Raw genomic sequence first — 27266 nt, 5'->3', positions numbered from 1 at the left:
ACTAGATTCTAATTCTCGCTGGAGAAAAAGTCCTGTCCTAATCTCTATACTAATCCTTTCCTCCTCAGTTGCCATACACAAGGTCTTCTCGCCCACAAATATAATGACAATGTTGGTGGTGAATTCAGCAACACCAAACTCAACAAAGACTATCCAGACTGGTGCACATGTCAGGCATGAATTTTGACAATCTGATCTGGAAAAAAATAAGTGCGTCTCATTCAGAAATATCTGTAAGGAATCAGTACTACTACAAAGAAATCCACAATGAAAGGTATTTATGACACACATGCTCCAGTTTTACCTCACCCGAGATGAGGACTGGTTTCTTTAAAATGAGAGCCTACATAATGATAGCCAATGCACTGATTGGGGGGAAAAAATTCTTTCCTCTAAACTCTAGAACCCTCTTCTGAACACATACACCGTTTTATGTAAGTCCTACAAGTGGATATGTATGCAGAATAACTGCTAAAAGAATGAGATGCAAGCACGGGACAAAATAAAAGACACACTTCCTGCAGGACTAAAACCATTCAAAATAACTTTATAAATTCTGTCACATTTCTGCTTTGTACAGCGTTCCGTCTCATTCCTCAAGCTGGTTACTGAAAAGTTGCAATCTTTGCTCTTTGTTTTCTTTGAAAGGCAGCTTAGTTGAACACAAAAAAAACAACTATCAGCTCATTATTTACAGAAGTGCAACATAATCTCCCAGCCTCCCAAATTAAACTCCTCATTAACAAGATACTTCAACAAAATGTAAATAAACGCCACATCTTGAGCAGTGTTTTCTAAAGTCAATTTATAAAGGTTAGCTCACTTTTGCAACTCCTGTACGACAGAGTGAGTCAAACTTTCACTCGCCATCGAGCAGACTAAAAATACCACGTTTCAAGTATTAAATCAATCTGAGAAATTGCTAAAGACAATCCATAGTTTGATAAATAAACGCAATGGAAACAGTATATCTCTCTCTATATACTGCATATAAAAAATGGCGTCCAGTTTCAAACTGTTAGCAAGACAGGTGCGCAGACCAAAAATGTGATCAAAATAACCCTGAAAGCTCTAGAATATCAACCCCCCTCCCCCCCTGAAGTTTAACAACATCTTCTGAGTTTCCACTGGAACTATTCTGCTGGTCAGGGGGCTTCTGAAGACTGTCACTTAGCTCTGCACCTGTTGTTAATCCAAGAAAAAGTTCTATTCCCATATGGAAACAATGATGATTCAGCAGATAAGTCCAATTACATCCTGCTCCTTTGCACTTTGTTTTCAATGAGATGCAACTGCAGACCTATTTTCCCTGGAATAATTAATGTCCATGGCCAAAATAATCCCACCTTCCTTCAGGCTGGGTCTTTTTTTTTCATTTCTCCATTTCACGCGTCTCTTCAATGTCAGTCTTTTTGTGTTTCCTCATATGTTTGTATTTCTCAACATATGCCTTTACCAGATTGGCCACCTTCATGGGATTGATTTCTCCACTTTTGCTATGACAAATCTGTAAGGGTAAAAACACAGTAGGTCAGTCATTTCAGGTTAGGAACAAAGACAAATGGTCAAACTATGTGCACTTCGAATCTACCTAAAGGACTTCCCCTGAGGGTATACCAGATACTGTAATAGTTTCATAGTTGGTAGGGTTGGAAGGGACCTGAGCAGATCATCAAGTCTGACCCTCTGCCAGGATGTGCTGATCAGAAGCAAAAAAGATGGGTAAGAATGGCAGATCTTATGCTGCTCTGGCCAGTGTACAGCACTGCGGTGCTCCAAGTTGACCCTCTATTCGAATTCACTAGTAACAACCACAACACACAGCTGGACAGATATTTGGCTGGGGTGATATGACCCTGGCACCCATTCTTGCCTGGGGCAGGGGGTCGGACCTGATAATCTGCTTAGGTCCCTTCCGACCCTAAGCACCATGATACTATGACCCAAACAAACCTGCTGAGCTTTTCTTGACAGGACATCTATTAATACACCCTAGCTATCCTTGTCTCGGAGACATCCCTTTGTCTACTACTAGAACAAAGCTTGCTAGATGCACCTGGCCTAGTCCCATACTAACTCAGCCAAAGTCCAACATTCTCTCTACAGAATTACAGATATGACCGCAAGCCTTCTTTCCTACAAGCTATTCAAAACCTGCTTTGAAGACAACATTCGTTTCCTCACAAGCTTTCTTTATAGCACTCACTCACAGCATTTGATTCACATTTTGAAGCAATCTATCTTTGTATCACAGGTACACAGATCACAGGTCTGATACCAGACCCATTTTACAGATATGGAATTTTAGGCACAGCAAGAAGGTCAACAGTATCTATCCACTTCGGGTAACCAACCTGACAAATTAAGGGCCTGTTTTAAAATCCCTAGAATATTTAGGATAATGTAACACTTCACATGTTCAGAGCACAATTCACATCAACTGCTACTGTATAAGCTCAGCACCTCTGCTAATCAGAATCCAGGCCCTTCACGCTGGTGAAGAAAACAAGACAGACAATTTAGTGACACATGAATGGAAAAGGTTTCATTTATGTTGGGTCTAACCAAGTAAGAAGAAGTAAGAATAAGGCACCGGGGAATGTGGGGCCCCTACAGGACAGGCTTGGCAATCTGGTGATTGCAGCTAACGAAAAAGCTGACCTGTTTAACAAATTCTTTGCCTCCAAATTCCTGAACAGGGACCTGGACGTTTCCCCCACTAGGATTAAGGACAGACCCGGGGACACACCACTATGCCTAGAGTCAGGGATGACCTAGTTAGGGAATTGTTGGAGGGGCTGGACGTGTTTAAATCAGAAGATCCAGATGCTCTTCACCCAAGGGTGCTGAGGAAATTGGCAGGGGTCATAGCGGGGCCCCTGACACAGCTTTATGAGCGCTCTTGGGGCTCTGGCCAGGTACCAGAGGATTGGAAAAGGACCAATGTGGTCCACATTTACAAGAAAAGGAGGAAGGAGGACCCTGGCAATTATAGGTCAGTTAGTCTCACCTCAGTACTTGGGAAAACCTTTGAGAAAATTATCAAGGAACACATCTGCACGGGCCCAGCAGGGGAGGTAATGCTCAGGGGCAACCAACATGGGTTCACTGAGGGCAGATCCTGCCTGACTAACCTGGTTTCCTTTTATGATCATGTCACAAAGTCCCTGGACGAGGGTGTCGAGGTGGATGTCATCTTCCTGGACTTTAAGAAGACCTTTCACACTTTCCTACACATTCTCTTAAAAAAAGACTAGGTGACAGCAGCATTGATGCCTACACAGTCAGATGGGTGGCAAATTGGCTAGAAGGCTGCACCCAGAGAGTGGTGGTGAATGGGTCGTTTTCGACCTGGAGGGATGGGGGCAGTGGAGTCCCCCAGGGCTAGGTCTTGGGGGCGTGTACTGTTCAACATCTTTATAAGAGATCTGGATATGGGTGTGGAAAGCACGCTGTCCAATTTCACTGATAACACCAAGATGTGGGGCAAGGTGGGCGTACTGGGGGGGAGGGAAAGAATCCAGCTAGATCTAGACAGGTTACAGAGGTGGGCAGATGAGAATAGGATGGTATTCAACACAGACAAATACAAGGTGCTGCATCTAGGGAGAAGGAACTAGCAACACAACTATAGGTTAGGGAACACCCTTCTCACCAACACAGTGGCAGAAAGGGATCTTGGAGTCATTGTTGACCCCCAATTACAGTCTGCTTGACAAAGCAGTTCCTCTCAGCCTCCTTTGTTTTTAACTATCTGCATTCAAATCAGGCAGTCTCCCTCCATTATATACAAGTGGCAGGAAGGTTTGGAGAGGTAGGAGGGGAAAAAGAGTTTGTCAATGAAAATAGAGATGTAGGATTCCTGCTGAAATCAGTATTTTTCTACTCTGCATATGGACTACAATTTTCCAAGGCTTGTTCCTTGGCTCAGTTGGGTGGATTTTCATATGGACAGCAAAGGCCATGGCCAGCCAAATTTCAAGCCCTTGTTCCAAACCATAAAGGCACAAGAGATATTCAAAGAAAGTCACCAGAATCTAACATATGCAAAACATTTCTCTCTAACCCTGCTCTCAACAGCTGAACCTGCTTTGGCTGAAATTCTGAAATTTTCCAGGAGAGATTCCACACCCCCTTCCCTCCCCCCAAAAAAATCAGACACTTAGCACATACAATTTCAGTCCATACAGTAGATGTTTGCCAGTTTCAAGCAACTAAAAATAGAGGTTTACAGTAGAAAGTGTTAAAAAACTTAACTGGTGGCACTACCGGTCCAGCCTTCAATGCCTAGTTCTTGTACACAAAACCCTGCAAGATCCCTTTTGGCTCCAAGAATCGGCCATATTTACAGCATATAACTATGACAGCTCTGAGTAGAACCACATCCCTTCTTTCCAGTGCAGCCCTTTCTTCCTGTTTTAAAACAGGTTCTCCATCTTTTTACCTTCTGGACTGCTTTTCGGAGAATATCCTTGTACTCCTCCTTGGTAATTTCCCTCTTTTGGTAAAAGGGCTTAATGGCAAGTTTCACTTCTTCCACAGCCCTCTCCTGCATATGTAATTTCTTCATGTACTGCAAAGCAAGAAGAATGAGTCACTCAAGATTCTCTGTAAGAAACTTTTCATGTCAGAAATGAGTGGACAATTAAAATGAAGATAATGTATTCTAGGACTCTGGGGCTTCAAATAAGATTCATTAGTAGAGCAAAAGAAAGGCACACATTGTGTCAACAGACCATAACAGCAACTCCCATTCTACAAAACCCTACATCAGGGCAAACTTATTTTATGAAGATGCCACTGCACTTGATAACAGTTCTGCCAGTTTTTGAAGTCACTACCCCTACCAGCCTCCAACTTGAAGTATGCACTGAAGGAGTACCTAAAAGGTTCTGAGCCTTTAAGGATTGCAAATCACCACTGGGAAGACAACACTGAAAATAGCATTATTATATCAAGAAGATTATTACTAGGAAGGGATCTCCAAGATAAAGCATTATAGATCACGGCAAAGCACCATATAAAACTCTTTTGCAACACATTCATTTCACACTGCATAAAATACCTCTACTGCTCAAAACTGGATGCGCAGTACTGAGAAGCTTGTTTCTGCACAGTAGATAGTGACAATTTTGAATGAAAAGCTTTTAGGAGTTGTGTAAATTAGCTCAACCCTGAGCTTAGATGGCTGGATTCACTCTGAAACTGAAAAATTCAGCAAAAAGGCACTAGCTCAGCACCTGACAAATTGACTAAGTATTTCAAACTTTACTGTACCAAAATTTTAAAGCGTGAATAGGCAACATTACAAAGCTCTATCCTGTACAGACAATATTCTCACTGAAGGAAACTATGTCCATTTCCAAATTAAAGGGAATCAAATTGAGTATTTATACAAATTTAACTTTCTGGCTTCCACAAACATTTTTCCACACATAAAGCATACCACATTTAAAAAACTGCCTTCTGAAAACTCTCTGGCAACAAAATTTCAAGTCTGCTTTGGCTTGAGGTCAAGAGCATGACTGATACAATCTTTGTGTGTGGACAATGGACAAAACAGTCTTATTAGTTTTAAATTACACAGGTTTCATGAGGCTGTGGACAGACATAATATTTGAAACATTTCAAACTGCTTTAAAATGTTTTCAAAAGATGAGCACACAGGCATGCCCAATGAAATGCTCCAATGCTTGATAAACACTGTACCTGGAAGGAGCAGGTATTATTTTGTACCACCTCATTTTCTAATGTTTTACCTTATGTGTGTATGGCAGATTGGCATCCCACAATGCAGTGCGCTCCACCCCCCCCAGTCTATTTCTGGCACGCTGAGTACTGTGGGCACCCCAAGAGCCAGGAGCCTGTGGGGTAGCATCAGCAACCAGGGTACAGGGAGCTCTTACTGACTGTTCACTTCATTCATGGTCTTGTTGGAGGAAGGTGGGAGAGCAGAGCTGAAGAAGCTAGCAACCCTCTACTGCACACTCTAGCTGGGAAGCACTGCCACTGCATGCTGGTGCAGTGATTCTGGAGTACTTTGGCAGCAGGAAGAGGCACAGCAAGGGGCTGTACATGTGCCTGCAGTTGAAACTGTTTCAAGCCTCATTACACTTTGAAACACTTCAAAGTCTCTCTGCAGGGAGGCATTTGGGTGATTTCAAAAGAACTGCCCTTAACCTTAGTTTCATTAGACAACCCAGGAGCAGAGGGCTGTGAAGACACGTCTCCATCTCTGAAGAACAGGACCCAAACAGCAGCACATAACTACTCCTAGTGCCCAAACAGGAACTTGGGAACATAAGCAAGTACAGCAGGGCTCTATGAGGGGACCAGGTAACTCAACAGTTGTGTCACAGAGCAAGACGCAGGAACACTGGTCCAGTGCCTCTTGACAGCACCAATGATCAAAGCTCGCCACCACAGCAACAGGGGCCAGAGAAGTGAAGTCACACAGCATGAAATAACAGCTGTTACCCAACAAGAGAGTTCAAAACAGGACAGCTCACTCATCTCTCTCGTTCTGGGCGATATAGATAAATGACCAAATTGCTGCTCATAAATTATGATGACATCTCAATTCGATTAGCACAGCCTGGGGACATTATCCTTGTTTATGTAAGAGCAATCACTCACTTCTTCATTTTTTGTTTTCTCCACCGGAGGCTTGAGTGCTTTAATTTTCTCTTCTGCATTTCCAACTGAGGCAGCTTGAATTCCTGGCTCAGAAGCAGTCACCAGGCTGCCCGGCTCTGGAGTCAAATTCTGTCCTGCCACAGAGCCAAGAAGAGGAAGACTGCCTTGCATTATAAACTGAACCGTGGGCTGACTGACGGGTGCGTAGGGCGGAAGACTTGAAGGCAGAGGTGGAGTTAAAGGTATGTTTTGACTGTACACCTGTGAAACAGAGACATATTTTAGGAAAAACCTGGAACTTATGCTGCAGATCCAAAGTTCAGGGATTTCTAACAGCAGCTTTTATCCACTGAAACAGGAAAGTATAGCTGCTAAGCAGATGTTTAAGTCAAAAAGGCTACGGGTCCATCCCCTAGCTACATTTCTGTGTTCCAGCAACCAGTGTGACTCCTGCTCTTCACTAGTAGGCAGTACCAAAGGACAGGGATAGGGAGCTTTTTCTTAAAATAAATATATAAATACAAATAAAAAGGCCACCCCAATAATTTATTAGCTTCCAGCTTCTCCAAAAGAAAATAAAGCAAGATATTTTGGCAAATCAATGCTACTCAAATAGAAGCTGAAGTATACTGCAATATGAAGGGCTGTGCTTTTTGTTTTCATCCAATTGCAAGGACTGCTTGAAGGAATAAACAATTAGTGGATTTTGCGGAAGTGCATGGGCTGTATGAAATGTACTGCACGCGGGAGGAGGAGGAGAATTCTGCAATGGAAGGGGGTGAGGCACAACGAGGTCACGCATGAGGTGGGATGGCCTTCCACAACACTTTGCTTTGGGAGTGGGAACCAACCTGAGAGGAATCTAGATCAGGAAACATAGGCACAGGAATCATATAATTGGTTGGAGGAGGCTCATTTAACTGCACCTGATTTAATGTTTGGCTCAAGTCCTCTGCTTTCCAGGCTCCTTCTTTTGCTCTCTGAAGTTTGTAAAACGGCACCCCTAGAGTTTCCCAAGAGAAGCAAGGGGGGGAGGAGGGGAAGGGAGGAAAAAAAAAGCTTTTAAGAATGGTAATAAACCCATGAGGTCACATATTTAAAATCATTTACAAGCAAAAAAACCTGACTAAACAGACTAGCCCAATTTTTCAGAAGCAAGTATTGATGTTCGGCGACTAATCTGAACCACAACAAAGAGGTCTAAATTCTTTTTTTTTTTTTTTTTTTTAAACTGCTCAGCACTCTCTCAGAAGACTTAAGATGTTATTTCTGAGGTGGTTCTACTCTGAAAAAGCTAACAGTGCTACCACCAATGTTTATATTGTCTTAATCAATTTCTATGTCAAAAGTGCTAAGTTAAAAAAAAAAAAGAAAGACTATTTTTCCCCTAGCCTTGCAAACTCAGCTTGGCTCAGAGCCTTGTTGATTCTTTCCATCATAATTCCTCTCAGTGAGGAAGCCCTGTAAAATAATGGGGATCCTTAACTACACTGTGCAATCCTACTGTCATTCAATCATGACCCCTGAATGCTTGTGCCAGCCCCTGGAAGCTGCCAGACAATTCTGTTGATGCACAAGGAATAAAATTCAGTTAAACCCCTCTTAGACTGTAGGATTAACAGTGTGTATCGCTGGTCATTTTTTAAAATCTTAAGGACTTGACTGCCATAATGTGCAATGAGGCTTTTTATTTCCTTGACATGGTCCCTTAGACAGTACACAACACATATTATCTCATTAAAAAAAAAAAAAAAAGACATCCCCCCCACCTCCCTCCCTAACACATACAGACATCAAAAACCTTACGTGGCGTTTTCTCTGCAGCCAACACATCGCTTTCTTCCTGTTGTAAATTCCATGTGACTCGTTTCACTGGTGCTTTAGATTTCAACACAGTACCCTGGGGAACAGGTTCCAGCTCAGGCTTATTTACCTCACTAGTTTTTTCATCCAACGCAGGACACTCATCTTTCACCTCTTCCACACACACTACAATTTTGTTTTCAGATAAGCTTTGGGTTGGTGCTGCAGTTTCATCCTGTCCAACCACCTCCTTCTCTAGAGGAGGTTCCATTAGAACTGGACACTCCATCGTTTCTTCTATTTTAGCTATTATCTCCTCCAGGTTTACACTGTTGTGGCTACTAACCACAGCTGAATCATTACTATCCACAATCTCTGTCTTGACAGAAGAATCCACATTATCAAGAGCAACACCAGAGCTTGTGTTCTGCAGTGGGGGGAGTGCAACTTCATTTTCAAATTCCTTACAGACCGGGTCCATTTCCACTTTTTCTTGGACATCTCTCTGTTGAACTGCAGTCTCAGCTGGAATCTCCTCCTTGGGTTTGAAGTCTGGTTGGATATTTAAGGAGGGCTCTTCTACCACAGGCTCTTTTGGCTCTTGCTTCAAAGAATGAGAATATTCCACACACGGTGGTACATTTTCATCTGAAGACCCGTGATCCTTCTCTGGAGGTGAAAGTGGTGACATTTCTTTTGGCCTGTGTTTTCTTTCCTTGGAACGTGATCTAGACCGTGGTAGTCTTTCCTTAGATTTGATGCTTTTGTGCTCCCTGGACCGTGATGCAGACCGTGATCTAGACCTCCATTTCCTCCTCTCCCGGGACCGGGACCTTGATCTTTTCCTTTCCCTTGACCTTGAGCTGCCATCTCTTTTATCATATCTCTCATAGCTTTTGTCTCGCTTGTGCTTCCGTCTCTTTGTCCTCTCAATACTATTGGATCGGGAACGTTTTCTTTCTCTTGACCGAGAGCCAGAGCACCTTTTCTTCTTCCTGCTCTCATAAAACTCAGAAGAACTGCCAGGACTCCCTGATCGTGACCTGGATTTCTTTCTGTCCTTGGACCAGGATGCTTTTGCTTTTCTGTCTTTTGTTTTATCTTTTGCCTTCTTCTTTTTCAACCGCTCATGGCTGCTGGAACAGTCACTAGATGATCTCTTGCTCTTGGATTTTAACTTGTGCATTTTACTGCAGTCCTCCTCAGCAGACCAAGACGCAGACCTGGAGCTTCTTTCCCTGGAGTGTGTTCTCGATCGGGACCTTGACCGGGATTTCTTGCGTTCTTTGAGCAGCGCCTTCTTTTTTTTCAATTTCTTCCGACTCCGAGAGCTAGAGTTGGACCGGGATCGAGATCGAGAACGTGACATTCCCTCTCTTCTATTGATTTTCTGCTGCCCTTCATTACACGAGGGGCTGCCTGGCTCCAGCTTTACAGTAGGTCTAACTAGGTCTTCTGCATCAAAGAACACACTTGGACCTTCTCTACTCTCTTCTTTTAAATGCTCCAAGTTAGAAGTTTGCTTGAGTGCTGACGAAGTACAGGGGCTGCTTAGAGAATCCTCCTCATCCATTTTCTCTTGTTCTTCAGCATCAGAGATCTGTTCCACAATCCTGCCCTCTACTGCCATATCATCATGTGACTCTGCGTTACTTGACGGTACATCAGACTCGGTACCTGACCCAAATATATTTTCCATGGTGTAAGGGGTAAAACGACGCACAGTTTGAAATGTCTGAACTTTAGGACATTCTATTGAAATGGTCCTGGTGATGTTAGTTAGTGGCATCCCTGGGCTAAGACGTTCAGGACTGCTGTTAGCTGAGCTTGAATCTGAGCCTGTTGGATCAAAGGGATCATATATTTCACTTTTGATCTGCTTTGTTTTTTTAATTGAAAAGAGAGGTGATGGGTTCTCTTTCTGCTGCACTTTGTCATCGACAGGGCGGAAAGTGTTACAAAATCCAGGACTGGACAACCTGCCAGGATGCCCTGTGTTTCCAGGGATATTAATCTTGAAGCTCTCAAAAGAAGAGCTTGCACTTTTCCCCCTTGATGTCCCAGACAGTGCTGAGCTACTATAGACACCTCTACTTGTGGAAAAAGAGCTTCCCCCTGTATATGTCTGTTGAGATTCCTTGGCATTTGACTTATGGCTTTCAACCTTGTTACCTCTTCCTGGTTGATTAGTGCTCCCTTTGCCAGTCAACTGGGTTATACAGGAGTTAGGGATGTCACAGTTTGGGTTTGCTGTAGGTTCTGGTTCCAAATGTCCACTGCTAGCTTCCTTTTTAATCTTTGGTATCCTGGGAAGCTCAGAGATATCAATTCTCTTGGAAGGTGGTTTTAACAGTTGCCTTGCAACTACATTCTTGGAACCCAAATTAGAGTTACTGCTAAAGGGCTTAGAAGATATGGAGGAGCAACAGGGCACCGAACGTTTTGAGTCCCCATTGAGTCTAGACATGTCATCTGTTTTCGAACCATATCTGTTCAACTTTGCCGTGTTGTGAGTCTGAACTGACCGGGGGGTCATTGGAAAGCCTAATCTAACAGCTGCCCTTTCTGATGTAGTCTGCGCAGGGTTTGCTGCTGGCTCAAATCTGCTTGAGGAGGAGGATGAAAATAAACTGAATGAAGTGGGTCTGGTGTGAGGATTCAGTCCCAATGGAACTGAAGATTCTCCACTGGAGCTGCTTGCTGTGGTCCCTGAGTGCAACATACTTGGTTGGAGATTTTCCCCTGATTCAGTTTCCACTCTTGAGTCAGTCACTGAGTTTCTCTGTAATGGTGGAGCTGAGAAATAAGAGAAAAATTTATTTTCAGTATTTTCTCAGATCCAGGTCCATAGAGAGGCCATACACAGCCCATAAGACACATAACATAAGGATTCATTATCCTTTGGTCATAGATTGTGCTTGTGATCAACAATATTTGGTGAATTAAAAGGTAATTGGCTATGAGAATTACATCTAAGATTTCAATTTGAACAGCTAATTTTCCAAAACCCAGACCAATTCAGTCACAAAAGCACAGCCAAATGTACCAACTTAATACTTATTCAAACAAATATTTCTTGTAAATGAAGCTTCTTGCTAAGCTCCTCATTGTTGCAGTCTGAGCTGTTAGTTCAAAGTGTGTAAAACAAACAATATGATGAGCAAAGAAAACTAGTGTTATGAAGATTAATAGCTTTATCCAATTCGCCATGCCTAGTAAAAACAGAAAAAAAATGCGATGGTGCTGTACTCATACAGATTGCAAAAAAAGATCAAAACTGTCTCCTGTTAAACCAACCCCTCCATTCCCCTTGAAACTGTGCAATTAAGAGAGGCAAGTAATGCTCATTCAGGAAGTGTGTCAAAAGCTTAATATCTGACTCTAGTCCATGCTTACTGTGTGCTAAGCCTGCAAGTCATTATGCAAACACTAAACAGGATACTCACCTGCTTTCTTTGCTGTTAGTGAGCCATCTCTGTTGATGACCACATCAGAACTACTCATCATGAGGAGGCTCTGGCCAGACAATATACTTCCTAACAGGTCAGGGACAGGGGCTGCTTCTGCTTCAGCTTCTGGATCAGGGCCCAAGGCAGGGACGCTGCTCCTGCATGTTTAAGAAAGGCAATATTTTCTTTACTTTTGCAGTGAGCTTGAGCTATTCAAAAAATTACATTGACATGAAAGCAATCATCAGGGATATGATAAAAAATGATGTCAGTTTACTTATTGGCCTCATCTCAAAAAGTCATTTATCTCTGCCTGCATTGGCTGAGAGTTGGTCAAAGTTCCTACTCCCTGAACTACAGCATGCTTATAGGCTCAGCAGTGCCACGCTGGCTAGCACTACAGACGAAAGGGACTTGTGGGTCATGAATGACCACAAGATGAACATGAGCCATCAATGTGATGCTGCAGCTAGTAATGCGAGCAAAATGCTGGCTTGCATCCATAGATGCTTCTCAAGCAAATCCCAGGACGTTATCCCAGGGTAATATTGGGGTAACGCTACATTTAAGCTAGGTGTCCTGTGTCTAGCTTAAGTGATCATTTTGCTTAGATGAAACAGACTATTACTTCTCCACCACTGGGTCTACTCAACTCAAGGAAGCAGCTAGACAGTTTTGCAGGCAGATCATCTTCATCAATGATGTGGACATAGGTGCCAGAAGTAGGCTGCCCAAGTTCACCAACGATGCCAAACTCTGGGGTAAGGCATCCACACCTGAGGACAGGAGGGCGATCCAGGCAGATCTTGACAAGCTCACGAAACGGGCAGATGAGAACCTGGTGGTGTTTAACACTGAAAAATGCAAGGTTCTCCACCTTGGGAAGAAAAACCCACAGCATGCTTATAGGCTCAGCAGTGCTACGCTGGTTAGCACTACAGATGAAAGGGACTTGGGGGTCATCACTGACCACAAAATGAACATGAGCCTTCAATGTGATGCTGCGGCTAGTAAAGCGAGCAAAACGCTGGCTTGCATCCATAGATGCTTCTCAAGCAAATCCCAGGATGTCATTCTCCCATTGTACTTGGCCTTGGTAAGGCTGCAGCTGGAGTACCGCATCCAGTTTTGGGCTCCACAATTCAAAAAGGATGTGGAGAAGCTTGAGAGAGTCCAGAGAAGAGCCACACGCGTGATCAGAGGTCAGGAAAACAGACCTTATGATGCAAGGCTGAGAGCTATGGGACTCTTCAGCCTGGAAAAATACAGGCTCAGGGGCAATCTGGTGGCTCCCTATAAGTTTATAGGGGGTGCTCACCAGGATCTGGGGGAACGTCTGTTCATCAGAGCACCCCAAGGGATGACAAGGTCGAACGGTCACAAACTCCTCCATGACCATGTCAGGCTGGACATAAGGAAGAACTTCTTTACTGTTGCAGCCCCCACAGTTTGGAATAGACTGCCACCAGAGCACCCACTTTGAACGCCTTCAAGAGACATTTGGATGTTTATCTTGCTGGGATCCTATGACCCCTGCTGGCTTCCTGCCCCTGAGGCAGGGGGTTGGACTCGAAGATCTTCTGAGATCCCTTCCAGCCCTAATGTCTATGAAACCAGTACCCAGGGATAGCAAAGCAAATGAAAATATCAGTTACCTATGTGTTTTGGGAATGCCATAGAGCACAAGATTAGAAGCTTCAGCTACCACACTGGGAAACAAAAATACTACTTGAGAGCAATATTTTTAATTACCAAATTATACAAATTAAGATTTTTTTTTTTTAAAAAGGTGTGACATGCCCTTCAGGAGTTCACTCTAAGGCTATTTCTATCACAGCTGTCTTGTCTATCTCTAGCTTCCCCACTTTGTCCAGCAGCCTTGCCAGTTTACTCCTCAGCAGACAAATCAACTCAATGAATTCTCCCAATGTAACATCATGATTTATAAGCGCCTACTGTTATGGCATTTAAGCCTGTGATAAATAAGACATTAAACCCAAGTCATATTAATGGGTACAACATGAAACAGCCCAAAACAACCCCTTTTTGTACTACCTAATCATAAGGGAAACTACTCACCTGTAATTTGGCTGATATGAAGACATGATTTTACTGGATTTCTACTCTCAGGGCCTAATTTCTAGAGACTTTCTATAACTTCTAAAGCTATTCTTTTTTGGCCCTCTGAGGGACCAGTACAGCTGTCTGAAAAAAGCACCAGTACACCTCAGTGCCTTTTGGGGTGCCACATTTCAGTTGCTGATAGGCACACAAGCAAAAGCCCACCGACTTCTGAAACATTTTAGACAGCATAAAAGTGTTTGCTTCCCATTTCCAGCCAGAAGTAGTCTAATCAAAAGACACTGTCAGAGCAGTTGTATTAAAACTAAGTAATATTACATGCTGAACAAGAAGCTACCCAAAGATATTACACTACATCAGGTGGACATCCCAAACCTCTTCCTTCAAACTAGAGGTTGGAAGGTAAAGAAAAAAATAGACCGACTGCCAAGTAGTATGACTACATTATTCCTTAGGTGCAAGGCTTGCATATGCAAACTAAATAAATTAAACAACACTTCCATTTAAAAATTTTCCTACTCCCTCAGTCACAAGGGTGAAGACAGACACAATGTTTCAAACCAGCTTCCAAATGCTTCTACCATACAGATGTACCCCTGAGGTAAAATACTCCCAAACATGACAAAAACATATCTGCAGGAAGCAGATCCTAATTTGATTTGTTTTGTCCCACCTCACATCTGTATGGGTCTCTTGTTGCTGCAGCACCCCACAACGTGGTGTTGGAAATGGCCCGGTTTTTTAAACGTGTCCAGCTCTTGCAACATACTCAGCTCGTACTTTCACCTTTCTCTACGCAGTTCTGTTTGTTTCTACCCTTTCCCTCTTTGCTTATGTTCCAGCCCCTTTTCCCTGACCCCTGCCCATTTCTTCTGCTTTAACTCTGCCCCCACGAGACGGGGGGATCCCCCTGCTCTTGCTGCTCCCTCAGCAGCCAGCTCCGCTCTCAACTGCAACAGAATCTCCCAGTTCCAACATTCTTGCCCTGCTTACCCTGGGCTGGGGGCCTCACCTGCACTAGGCCCACTGCTTGCCTGCAAAGGAAGAAGAGCAGTTCATCTGGAGTAATATTTATTCAACAGATTGACCAGTACTTCTAGCTAGAGGTTGCAGAAACCACTCTTCCATTAAACTGTTCCAAATGGCAGGACATCTGGTGGCCATCTATAAACTGGCCAAAGGAAACCAGCAGGCAATGAGAGAGTCCCTGTTCCCCCGAGCACTATTGGGAGTAACAAGTAATAATGGCCACAGTTGACAGAGAGTACATTCAGGCTAGATATCAGGAGGCACTACTTCACAGTCAGGGTGGCTAGGATCTGGAACCAACTTCCAAGGGGAGTGGCGCTGGCTCCTACGCTGGGGTTCTTCAAAAGGAGGCTGGATAATCACCTAGCCAGGGTCATTTGACCCCAGGATCCTTTCCTGCCATGGCAGGGGGTCAAGACTTGATGATCTACTTAGGTCCCTTCCAACCCTACCTACTATGAAACTTTGTATAAATGCTCAGGTCAGGATGGAAAAGGATGGATGACTCCCAGACTTGGCATTGCAGGATCACTAGATGAAGAACAAGCTTTATGATGCAAAAAAATGGGTTACTTATTGAAATAAAAGACAGCCACAAGAATACAAGGTTCAAAGCACAAAGTTAGTTACTTTAAGTCACTTCAAGTGCATGTATCTCAAATTCACTATAGTGAACAAAGGATAAAATACACTCCAATTCTTTAACAACTACTTCCTTTATCTTCAAGGCTGTATCTAAACATTAAAAAGAAAATAAAGTTATTTGGTAGGTTTTACCTGGAAAGTCCTACAGAAATGGGTCTAGCAACTGGCCGATGAGACCTTAATGCCGACTGAGAAAGAACTCTCCTTTTGGCGCTCACAGGTGAAACTGGGTTTCCTGGAATCTCTTCATTACTAAAGAAGCAAACAGAAGTAATACTTATCCACTGCTGATAAAACAGCAAAGGTTACCAGAACTGGAAGACTGGGTGAGGCAGGGGAGGAAAACACTTTTCTCCTTTCTTGGCTAACTTTTTACATAACAAAACCTTAGGTGAAGTCTATTTCCTTTGTTAGCATGGGTCTTACAGACCATAACAAAAAGACATGCATGTTAAAATGTAGGTAAATATGACAAAGCTACAGAAGCAAACAGGTGAATTTAAGGATAGAACTATATGAAAGTACTTTTAAAAATCTTGTTTAAACTGTATTAAGATTTCAAACAGAGAACATGCATTTAACGGGCAGTACTTAAATATGCCTTTTCAATTTAAAATTTAAATTTAAAAGATGGTATCAGAGATTGATCCATCAAATAAGTGAACCAGAAGTGCTTGTAAAAAATCTGATCCTGTCTCCAAACATCTACCTTTCTGGAATGTTTAATTTTCAAGACACCCAGATATTTCACATTACAGTATTGCAACAATATAAAATAATACTGGAAGTCGGTCAGTCCTGGGTCCTAAACCATAGATCTAACCTTTCATATGAATCCAGTTCATAAGGATCTCCAAACACAGACAGAGAAGCTGCGCCAATATCTGCTCTCATAAAGCCAAGTGAAGGTTCTGTAGGTTTGTACACAGAAGGGATTGAAGCTCCACGCACAGGTTTACCAAGACCAAGAGCTCTTGCAATTCGGGAGCGAGCAGTAACTTCATTTTTCACCTGGATGAATAAAGATCACAAGGTGCTGGCAACGGTGCACTAGAAGACAAACTTTAGCAACATCAGAATTGGTTGCATGTGCCATACACAAGAGCTCTTTGCGTGTAAACACTGAAAAGAAGGGAAGAGATGCAATACCCTGTGCTAACAGGCTGTGGATATTTAGAAAAAAATATTTTCCTTTATTTTTAGTTTATTCTGCAGAATGACCTAGCCAAGAAAGCAAGAGACCCAAGGCCCTCATTCACATGTGTGCTGGCTGCATTACTAGACCTCATTTCTCTCATTAACTAACTCTAATAAGAACTGCAGCATTCACCATTTATTTCTTGTGAAGGGCACAGGGACCATCTGTGGGCCATATTGGGCCTGGGGGCCCAGCACCAACTCCTCCCTCCCGAGCCCAGTGCAGCTTACTCCCACCCCAGGATTGGGTCCTGGGGACCCAGCACAGCCCCGTCCATTCCCTGCTTGCTGGGATCAGGCGCCCCATCCAGCACACAGGGCCAGGGCTCCCTGTGGGTCTGGAGGTTTGGCAGCAGAGGAACGGTGGTACTGCTCCCCTGCCACCAAATTTCCAAACTTGTGGAGAGCCCCATGGGCAGATGACATGGTACCGTGGGCCAGATTTGGCCTGTGGACAGGAGTTTGAACACCCTGTTCTAGAATATGAACTTTCATCAGCTGATGTTGCACATTTTATTCATAAGACAAATTAGTTTCATTACAGTATTTTAGAAACAATGCAAGGTTCTTTCATTCAGAAGGGATACTATTAATCCCTTCATTAGCCATGCTTAAGACTGTCAAAGGAGAGTTGTGGCTACAGGGAGTAACTGTCACAGCTGCTGGCAACAGCTGTGCTGCAGCATGTGCAATGTGGTAGAGTCCATATCAGAACCCTGTCCATAGTTGAACCATATCTGAAGAGTCATTTTGAGAACATGAAATGCTGATCAGTCGACTTATCTGGCATCCACAAACAACAACAAATTATTGCTTAACCAGACAGACAGAAATTTAGGATGACAGCTAAGTGAACATAGGGTCACTAAGAACTATAGTTCAGATTTCACACTGCACTCTTGCCAATAAAGAGTTCAGCTTATGGCATAAACCATGCAGTTTGGTTCGCAGGGTTTCTCAGCAGGCCAAGCACATCTGTTCAGAGGTCAGACTTCAGAAAAACTAGAGACACTCTTATGGATTACACTATGCATGCTACACAAGCTTCCACTCAGTTGTTTCCTGTCATTTGAGCCCCTTATTTTTCTCTAGAATGTGGATCAGTTTATGCCCCTCTTGCAAAATTATATCACTTTAAACATGGCGCTTTAAATGGTAAGAGATTTTTTAGACTGGGAGAAACTAATGTGTGGTCTTACTCTTTTCTTCCTCCCCTTTCTCCTCTTCATTCGATGCTTGCGTCTTTTGACACGTGTTCCTGAACTCTTTTTTCCACCCGAAGATTTTGTCTGTGTTCTTTTCTTGCCACCTACTTTCTTCCTTCTACCTGAAGAGTCAAGTACAACCAAGCATTTGATACAGTATTAGCAATGAATCTTTCCACCCACTTCCCATCATTTCACAGAAACACAAATGCATTCAGAACAGGAAAAAAAAACCTGTCATGTGCTGCAATGGATGCCAACTACAATTAAATAAAGTAGCAGAGGGAGAAAAGTCAAGAGTTCAGTTTCAAGTGTCATTCATTTCTGTTCTAACAGAAATTCTTTAAAAACTTTAGAGTGACTTATGCACGTAGCACCATGTGGGTGCTCAGATGTCTTTGCCCTACAGTAATTAGTCCATCTCCTGCTTGGTTAGCTCAAGCCTTTAATTTATGCAGGCTGGAAATCCTAGTTAAGTTCCAATCTTCTTACCTGCCTTCCTTTTCTGTTTTGTTGGGCCCCGTGGTGTCAGAGGTCGCTGGTATACCGCTGTGTTTAACCCAGCTACAACTGCATCAATTGTTTCATCAAGGAGAGAAGACATGAGGTACCTTGGCACGTGCTGTATGGACAAAAGAAATTATGCATTACATGCACTTTAAATCAGCAACAAGTGTTCAAGAAAGCTACTCTGTATTTATTTAAGATAAGATTCAAAATTTGGAACCAAAATTCCCTTTTCCCTCCCACCATAAGCTGGGCTTTCAACAAGCAGTTAACCAGTATCACCAGTATCATGTCACCAGCACGCACAGTAACTCAACACAAGTTGCTTGTGCTTTTTTAAATCTGCACATCAGTATAACCAACCAGGGATGATTCTACTTTAATTATATTGATGTGAGAATCTCTCATCCACTTTCACTATGGTATCTCCCCAAACTTCACAACTACTTTTTTGGCTTTCAAAGCCCGACCTGACGGACCAAAATGAAAGGGAAGTCAGGCAGCAGAGTGATCCAGCATCTTAGCTTCCTCATTTTTCAAACTGCCTTTTCCCCACAAATGTGCCGAAAAGGCTATATTACTTTACCTCCAGCAGAGGCATTTTAACACCAGCATTCTGGAGCTCAGAGTAAGGATGTAAGTAAGCCTCATTTTCAGTGTTGATTACAATAATAAGTAGGAATGGTTCAAATCTCTCTTCCTTTCCAGAGAGAGGCATGGAATGAAGCATCCAGTTCCTACACGTCCAAAGTTTGAATTGCCAAGTACAGAAATTGCCTGAGAGGTCTTCTGACTGTCCAGAAATAGCATGACTATCTTAGTTTTTTTTTTGCAAAGGGGTAAACACAACACATTGTAACCGCCAGAGGTAAGTGCTGTGATTGCTTGGCAATACCAGCTAGCAAATCTCCCTGTCCCTTGTAACTCCAGCATTCAAGCAAGTATAAACATGGCACAAAAGGCTGTCATCGGAGCTTATTTAGAATAACTGATGACAACTCACTTCTTATAATTTATCACTTAATTATTTATAATATGGATTAATGTATATATTAAAAAACAGATTTTGTAAGTCTCCTATAAACAGCACATACTTAACCAAAAAAATATTTTAAAGTGGTTTTGCCAATATAAAGTGAGCTTCCAAATGTGAGTGATGTAAACCATAACAAGCAAATATGACATGCTCCAATTCATCTTAGTGTGGGGTCAATACTAAAGCATAACAAAGACTACTTTAAATGGCACAAGGGCACAATCCACAACACAGTTTTCATAAAGGCACTTTTTAGAACAAAAATTCTCTTTATATTAAAAAAAAAAAAAAAAAAGTAAGTGGGGTGGAGGAGGTGGGGGACACAGGGAGATCCGAACACTGCAATATTTAACTATACAGCAATTTAGGTGCATCTCAAATATGGCATGAATTACAAAAAGGCTCTTTCTTCAAATACTAGCATCTTGTGAGAATCTGGAATTGGCACCTTTCTCTATTTGCTGAGAGGCACTCAATGAGTGCTTCTCTTAGCTATTAGATTTAAACTCACATGCTCCGATCAAATTAAAGGGGTCATAGTAAGAGATGTTTTTCTTTAAGAAAAAAAATTGAGTACCTTCCTAAGGAGAGTTTGTAACCATCTCTGTAGACTGAGAAGTGGTGCTTGGGATGGCTTCTGGAATGGGAAGTACTTGGCACCAAGTCTTGTATTACTATGCAACAGCTAAGTCCCCGTGCACCACCTCTCTCCTCTGCAGGGAGACAGCTCTGAGAAACCTTCAGTCTCAAACCACCCTTTTCTATTAAGATTTTATTAAGCAATCAGCACCTGAAGAGAGAGAGGGGACTACATTTACCAAATGCTTTCACCCTATATATCTTAAAAATGCATCCAATGGTTAGTGGGAATTATTTCTAGTTTGTTCATCCTTTTTAAATTGGAGCACAGGGACTGAATATACAGAAGCAGAGGGCTGGCATTAAAAGACATGACCAACCTCCAGAAGAGGTTGCGACAGGATAATTAGAGGGGTGTTTGTTTTTCTTTTTGTTGTTGTTGTTGTTGTTTTTTTAAATAGAAGTGCTAAAGTCATTCAGCCAAAATCAGGGTAAACACCTCACAAAAGCTGGAAGTTTGAACTTCATTAAAAAAAAACTTGCTGTTAGATTTCAGATGGATTTAAATTTGCTAAAAGGTTCCTTTGGAATTGAAAATAAAGGTTCCTTTATTTTCTGTAAAGTCAGATTGTTTAAGTAGAAGTACAACTGAAAAATTCCAGAAGGACTGTAATTAATGGTCTGAAATAACTTCTCATGAACTGAAAACTAAGAGAAAGTCTTAGTCTTTGTTTATTCTTTTGTGTCCCTCACCCTCTTTGCTTTCTTGCGTCTAGTCTTTACTTTGTTTTTCCTTTTTCTTCCTCTCCAAGTTATAGGCATCAAAACTGATGCTTTTTAGGTCTTATCTGGATTTTGCTTTCCATCACTGATCTGATGCTATTACTCCAAGGTGAAAAATGAAAGCTTCATCCAACGGGGACTGTGCTAAGCTCTGATTCAGCTTTTTCCTCAGCCTGACCAGACACTGGCACTCCCCTAGGGAAGAGCCATGATACCAGCCCTAAGCAGACATCCATGGACCATGAAAAGAAACACTTATTCCTTTTCCTCTTTCTTTCCCCTGCTCTATACTGAAACAAAGTCAGTTCCTTCAAACAACATCACTGATATTTTTATCTATTGAAACAAAACTCGTTTTTTAACTTGCAATTTTCCCTGCGCCTCTGGCAAATACAAAGGAAGTATCTTATATCTGGCTCTTGTTAAATTATGTCTGCAACCACTGATAAGAACTCTCTGACTTCTAACTACCAATTGGGGTATAAACATAACTAATAAATACTTGAAGACAGGGCTGGCTCAACCTTTTGGCCCTGCAGATCCACAGGCACGATCGAGCTCTGTGTGCCAGGATCAGACCTCGAGGTCCGGCACTCCCTGACCCAAGTGTCTAGACCTGGGTCTGGGGCCTGGCATCACTCCTCCTCTGGTTGGGGTTGGTTTCCATGGGCCTAGTGCTGTCTCATCCCACAAGGATTGGGTCCCAGGGGCCTTGTACCACCCACTCCTACCCTAGCACACTCCTCCTAGTCCCCCACCCTGGGGCCTGGGGCCATCCCTGCCTGGCCCTGCACGCCTACCACCAAATTTTCGGGCCCAGGGGGTGCTGCATAGGCCAGAATTTAAGCACCCCTGCTCCAAGACATGACACAGTGGAGCATAAATCAAGAGTTTTAGCATTTATGCAAGTGAAGGACAAAACCTGCTAGTTAAAACCAGACCACAGACTATACAAGACCTTCATCAGTTTTCAGGGCATTTGTATTCTAACAAGAAGGAGCATAATTGTTCCATAGTACAGTCAACTAAAGGAAAAGTTACTATTACCTTGTGGAAGTTTTGCACCATGGACCAGAATCTTCTGGAGTTCAGAGTGATGAATTCAACTTAATTCAGTTTTAAAATGCTGAACTCCAGTATGTACATTACTGCATTTTTCACTGCAGCTTTGCATCTTAATGACTCAGTCACATACTGCAGAACAATCCATGTTCTTTCCTCAACTTACAAGACCTCAACCATTTAACCTTCGGCAATCAGAATTTAGCCACTAGCAAGTCGACAGATCTTATAACTACAAGGCTTGTTTTAACTCTGAGATTTTTCCAGAAATTTGCTTTAAAAAAAAACATAGATTGTATTACGAGGCTAAAGGGGATGCTCTCCAGTACCTGAATTTGCTGTGCAGTTGTTATCCGATTTCTGTTCACTGTTGCCCTAACACGTTCACTCTGCCGAGTCCTGGCTATTGCTCGAGTGCGGACATGAGGACGTAGCCTACTGGTGGTAGGGATGACATCTGCCACAAGGGCTGCCACCTCTTCTTCACTCACATGATCTGTATCTTAAAAAACAAAAACAAAAGAAAACAGCCTCTAGGTCATGTGTCAGCATGGATTTATTCAACAGCTGCAAGCTATGCTGTAGAATCTAAAAATTAAGATAATCATTCTGGTTTCTGCACCACAAACACATGTATAGATCCTCACACCACAGCAAATAAAACCTTAGGCAAGGAGGGCCACACAGATGCCCAGTCAGACACAGTTTTGCTTCAGACAGCTAAAGAAATAATGTGGATTTGCTGGGCAGCAGGAAGAGCTGCTTCCAATCTGACATTAGAGCGCTAGCAAAGCAACAAAACGCTGTTTTGATTAGGCTGCTGTGCCAGGCCCAAACTGATAACAAGCTTTCTTAGCAAAAGGATTTCTGTGAAGTGTAATCCCCAATTAAAAGCCTGATAACATTTATTTACTAGACATGGAGTCCAAAAAAGGATGCCCACCCCAATAAATCAAGAAGAGTCAAACTCAGAGACTGCATAATCATCTTTATGTAGAAGAGCAGTATTGGGTGATCTGGGTCAGGCCAAAAATCCATCCTTATTAAACTACTTACCGGCACCAGCCGAGTCCCCATCAGCTGGTGCACAGGCTGGACAGAACCACTCATCCACAGGGACCGCGCCAAGAGGTGGATTAAGGCATTCCATGTGATATCTAAAATAGCAATGGACAATGCACTTCATATCAGCACTAAAAGAAAAGACCTCCATGCTTTATTTCACCCAAGGACAACTTAAGGCTGTTATCCCCTATGCAGAGATGTTTAGTAATTCTCCAAGAACTACAGCTCTAAACTGTTGTCTGTGGACCTACATCAATCAGTTTCCAAAGCACAACTGCTTCGCAGTAATTGTACTAGAAACCTGGATGCCAGTAGGTTTTCCAGAAGTTCTTTTGACCACTTAAAGCTTCAAAATCAACTAGGGCACCTATGCACATGCTGGATGTCTGCTCCTACCCATGCTAATCAGCATGGGTTGGAGCAGCCTTGATAAATTGAGTCTGCTGGACCATGCTAATTAGCACACTCCAGTAGTTTCCGTGGCACAAGCTTGAGTTGACGTGTCCCCACCACCATTTTGAAGCACGGGATGCTGAACACATGAAGCTGCAGGCACTTTGATTAGAGAAGCTCTTGGAGCAACTCTAATTAAAGCACCACCCCCCCCATCCTAGAGCACATGAAAAGATACCCCTAAAGTCTATTTTGTATGCCTACTTCATATTTGAGGGTTGGAGCTATGAGCCAAGGAAGGGGGCATCTAAACCCAGCTGCAATAAGACAGTGCCAAAACTGAAAGTAGCAAAGATGCAAGAGATTTGAGCCATGCGTAGAAGAAATGAGGGGCATGTGTACATGACACTTTAAAGTGGGTTAAATGCCTTTGCACCACTTTAATAGTGTTGGTGTTTGCATGTGTCGGCATCGTACTGCGCAGTAATTCCAGCCGCTGTAGCAAATTCGGCAGCATAATGTGCTTTAAATGACTTGGGGCGCAGCAAACTAAAACTCCTCTAAGGAGTCCCCTACAGCCGTGGAGTGAAGCACGAGGCTCCGTGCAGCTCAGGGGCTGTGCAGGAAGCCTGTGCAGCCAGCTCAGTAGCAGCCTAGAAAAGCAGGCTCCACCCAAGAAAGAAGAAAAACCAAGCAGCACCCACAATTACAGCCCAGCTTAAACTGACGAAAACTTCTGTCAATTACTACCCTCTGGGTCCGACCACGGAGCCAATTTCCCAGCCAGCGGATCGTGGTGGACCCAAGGCCACAATGGGCCAGTTTTGCCAAGAAGTGATCATGGGATACCAGATCGAAGGCTTTTTTGAAGTCAAGATATAGGACATCGACCTCTTCTCCCTTGTCCAGGTGATAGGTCACCTGGTTGTAAAAGAAAATGAGATTGGTCAAGCAAGACCTACCCGCAACAAACCCGTGCTGGCTATCCCTCAGGATGTTGGCATCAGCCAGTTCATTAAGGATGGCCTCTTTAATAAACTTTTCTAAGATCTTCCCCAGGATAGAAGTTAGGCTCATGGGCCTATAGTTAGCCAGATCCACTTTCCTCCCTTTCTTGAAGATAGGAACCACATTGGCCTTCTTCCAGTCTTCGGGCACCTCACCAGAGCGCCAGGAGTTCTAAAAGATCTGTGCCAGGGACTGGGTTATGATGCTTGCCAGCTCCTTGAGTACCCTGGGGTGTAGATTGTCAGGGCCGGCTGACTTGAAGGTATCCAGCCTCTCAAGATGTTCCTTCACAAGGTCAGCATTTATGGAGGGCAGGGAATCACCCTCACCCAGACCTCCCTGTCCCATAGCAGGCATGGGCATCCCATGGGACTGATGAAAGACTGATGCAAAGTACCTATTTAATAGGTTGTCTTTTTCCTGGGCGTCAGTTATCAGTTGTCCCGTCTGGTTCAGCAGGGGTCCAATGGTGCCCCTGCTTTTCCTCCAGCTCCCCACATATTTTAAAAAGGACTTTTTATTGTCCTTGATGCTCGAAGCCAGTTGGAGTTCAGCTGCAGCCTTGGCTTTCCTGGTTTGCTCCCTGCAGGACCGGACTAGCGTAAAATATTCCTCCTTGGAGGTGAATCCCGTCCTCCATCCTTTGTAGACCTTTCTTTTTAGCCTAGATCCCCGGAGAGCCAGGAGGGCTGCCCTTCCTCCAAGATGAAATCGAATTAGCTTGTGCATTGAGGATTGCTCCTTTGAGGAGCAACCACGCTTCCTCAACTCCCCTCCCCCTGGGGTCATGGTCCCTTAGGGCCTCACTGACAAGCCTCCTGAGCTTGTCAAAGTCGGCTCTCCTGAAGTCAAGGACTTCCTGTTGCTGACTGACTTGCCAGCTTTATGGTGGATGGTGAAGGTGATCAGCTCGTGATCGCTGTCACCCAGCTTCCCATCGATCACTAGGTCCCGATTAGATCATCCCCGGTAGCCAATACCAGGTCGACCAGTGCTTCACCTATCAATGGCCCACAGACTTCTTGAGTCAGGTAGAGGTCATCCATGCACGATAGCAAGCTTTGCAACCGCTCGGATTTTGCTGAGTGATCCTCCCACGAGATGTCCAGGTAATTGAAGTCACTCATGACAACCATGGTCCTGGAACATGCAGCCTCAGCCAGTTCCTGGGTGAACTCCTGGTCAAGCTCTTGACTTTGGGTGGGAGGTCTGTAGTAGACTCCCACCGTTGTGTCCCCTGTGCCATATGACAGATGAAATCTTAGAAGCTAGTGGGGAAAACTGTAAGATTTGAAGGGAATGTTTTTGTATTTTTGTATTGTCCTAGGTAGGTAGGACAAAATCTAAATAAATGGAAAGCACTTCAAGGGGAAAAAAAAAAGTCAGTGACCTGGAAAGGTCAGAATTTTAAAAGATTTATCTTGAGGAAAAACAAAACTAGCTTAAGATTTGGCTAAATCCAGAGAAGAGAATGAAACAGAAACTGAGGAAGATAACTTACAGAACTTGAATTCAGAGAAAAATTTTCCCTATCAAACCATTTTTTTGGTTACCAAGTACTTTAGATTGCATTTATCCTGTGTTTTTATGACATGTCGGAGTATTTAGGTCTTGCTGTTTTTGCTTCTCCCTCAAATCATGAAAGCAGCTGAGGGCTCCAGACCATGAAGGCACAGAGGGACAAAGCTATATTTACTGACATCCATTCAATTTGTTGCAAGTCAGCCTTAAAAAAATTCTATTCCCCGATTCACCTCAAGCAAGCATTTTTTTTATTGTGCTTGATGGAAAAGTGATTTTGTGCCCAAGATAAGCAATATTCATGGGCAGTTCTGCAAAAGTGATAAATGCCACTTCAGCTTTAAATCATCATGGGTGATCTTAGTCTCAGACATATTTAAGTGTTTTTGAATTGAAATAAGAAAAAATAAGTTGCATTACTTAAAATATACTCCTTGTTCTCAATTAAAAAAAAACAAAAGGAGGAAAGAGAGAAGTAATCATATCTCTTTTCCTCCCCTGATACAAGAGCCATTTTAATAGCTATAGACATGAATGAGCCTACAAAGCTTCAGTAAACTCAAAAAACAGCTGTGACTCCTAATTTCTTAGTTCCTTATGTTGAGCTTTCCTTTGAGACTCAAGGGTGCCTATAAACATGCTCCAACACATTCTCATTAGAGTGCATCGGAGCAGACTCAATTAATCAAGTCTGCTGGAGTGTTTTAATTAGAACAGCATGCCTCACCATCACATGTGTTAAGTGTCCTGCATTTCAAAATGGCTGGGTGGGTGCTTTAATTAAAACTCATTGAAAGAGCTTCAGTTAAAGTGCCCCTGTGGCCATTTTGAAACATGGGGTGATTAATATACATTACACTGCAGTATTTTAATTAGAGCAGCTGTCTGGGAGATGCTTTAATTGAAACCCAGCCCCTCCACCCTACCCCAAAGCACATGTATAGACACCTAAAATGTCAAAAGTCAGCCTTCCACTTTCCTTACCCTGCATCGCAGCCATCACACAGCAGCAGGCGGTCTTCTCTGTCACTTCTACCACACACCTCACAAAAGGTTGGATCATCTTCATCACCATCATCATCCTTAGCTTTTGTAGTCTCCACAGGAATCTAAACCAAAGATGATTTTGCATTTGAAGTAGAAGCTGTTTTTTCCTCTCAATCTACCATTTCACTAGCAACAGCAGCAGTAAAACCTGATAGTGGACCACTGTAGTGACTGCCCATTCTGTCATAGCACTGCAATTTCATTCATGCAGTGATTCAA

The 27266-nt window shown here is 43.0% G+C and overlaps 1 protein-coding gene across 3 annotated transcripts in view; it reads right to left on the bottom strand.

Annotated features, from left to right (window-relative positions):
* Positions 1-527: 527 nt before the first annotated feature.
* PHRF1 (PHD and ring finger domains 1) overlaps positions 528-27266 on the bottom strand; it is a 46506-nt gene continuing 19767 nt past the window's right edge. For 2 of the 3 annotated variants that reach the window (XM_090032386.1, XM_090032387.1), the window contains 13 exons: positions 26985-27109; positions 23070-23170; positions 22343-22515; positions 18539-18668; positions 18041-18168; positions 16468-16655; positions 15777-15896; positions 11886-12046; positions 8443-11235; positions 7563-7639; positions 6637-6897; positions 4445-4573; positions 528-1507 (listed from right to left, as the gene is read on the bottom strand). In XM_090032386.1, the coding sequence (XP_089888512.1) occupies positions 1373-1507; positions 4445-4573; positions 6637-6897; positions 7563-7639; positions 8443-11235; positions 11886-12046; positions 15777-15896; positions 16468-16655; positions 18041-18168; positions 18539-18668; positions 22343-22515; positions 23070-23170; positions 26985-27109 (4521 nt within the window). In that variant the 3' untranslated portion in view covers positions 528-1372. Of the gene's footprint in view, positions 1508-4444; positions 4574-6636; positions 6898-7562; positions 7640-8442; positions 11236-11885; positions 12047-15776; positions 15897-16467; positions 16656-18040; positions 18169-18538; positions 18669-20166; positions 20337-22342; positions 22516-23069; positions 23171-26984; positions 27110-27266 lie in introns of those variants that run through there. The other variant, XM_090032388.1, reaches the window with a different exon arrangement.

The sequence above is a fragment of the Crocodylus siamensis genome, chromosome 2, assembly GCF_052110815.1.
Source record: "Crocodylus siamensis isolate JL-2025a chromosome 2, ASM5211081v1, whole genome shotgun sequence".
Classification (NCBI taxonomy): Eukaryota; Metazoa; Chordata; order Crocodylia; family Crocodylidae; genus Crocodylus; species Crocodylus siamensis.
The sequence above is the reverse complement of the archived record's forward strand: the minus strand, read 5'-3'. Positions and strand labels throughout refer to the sequence as shown.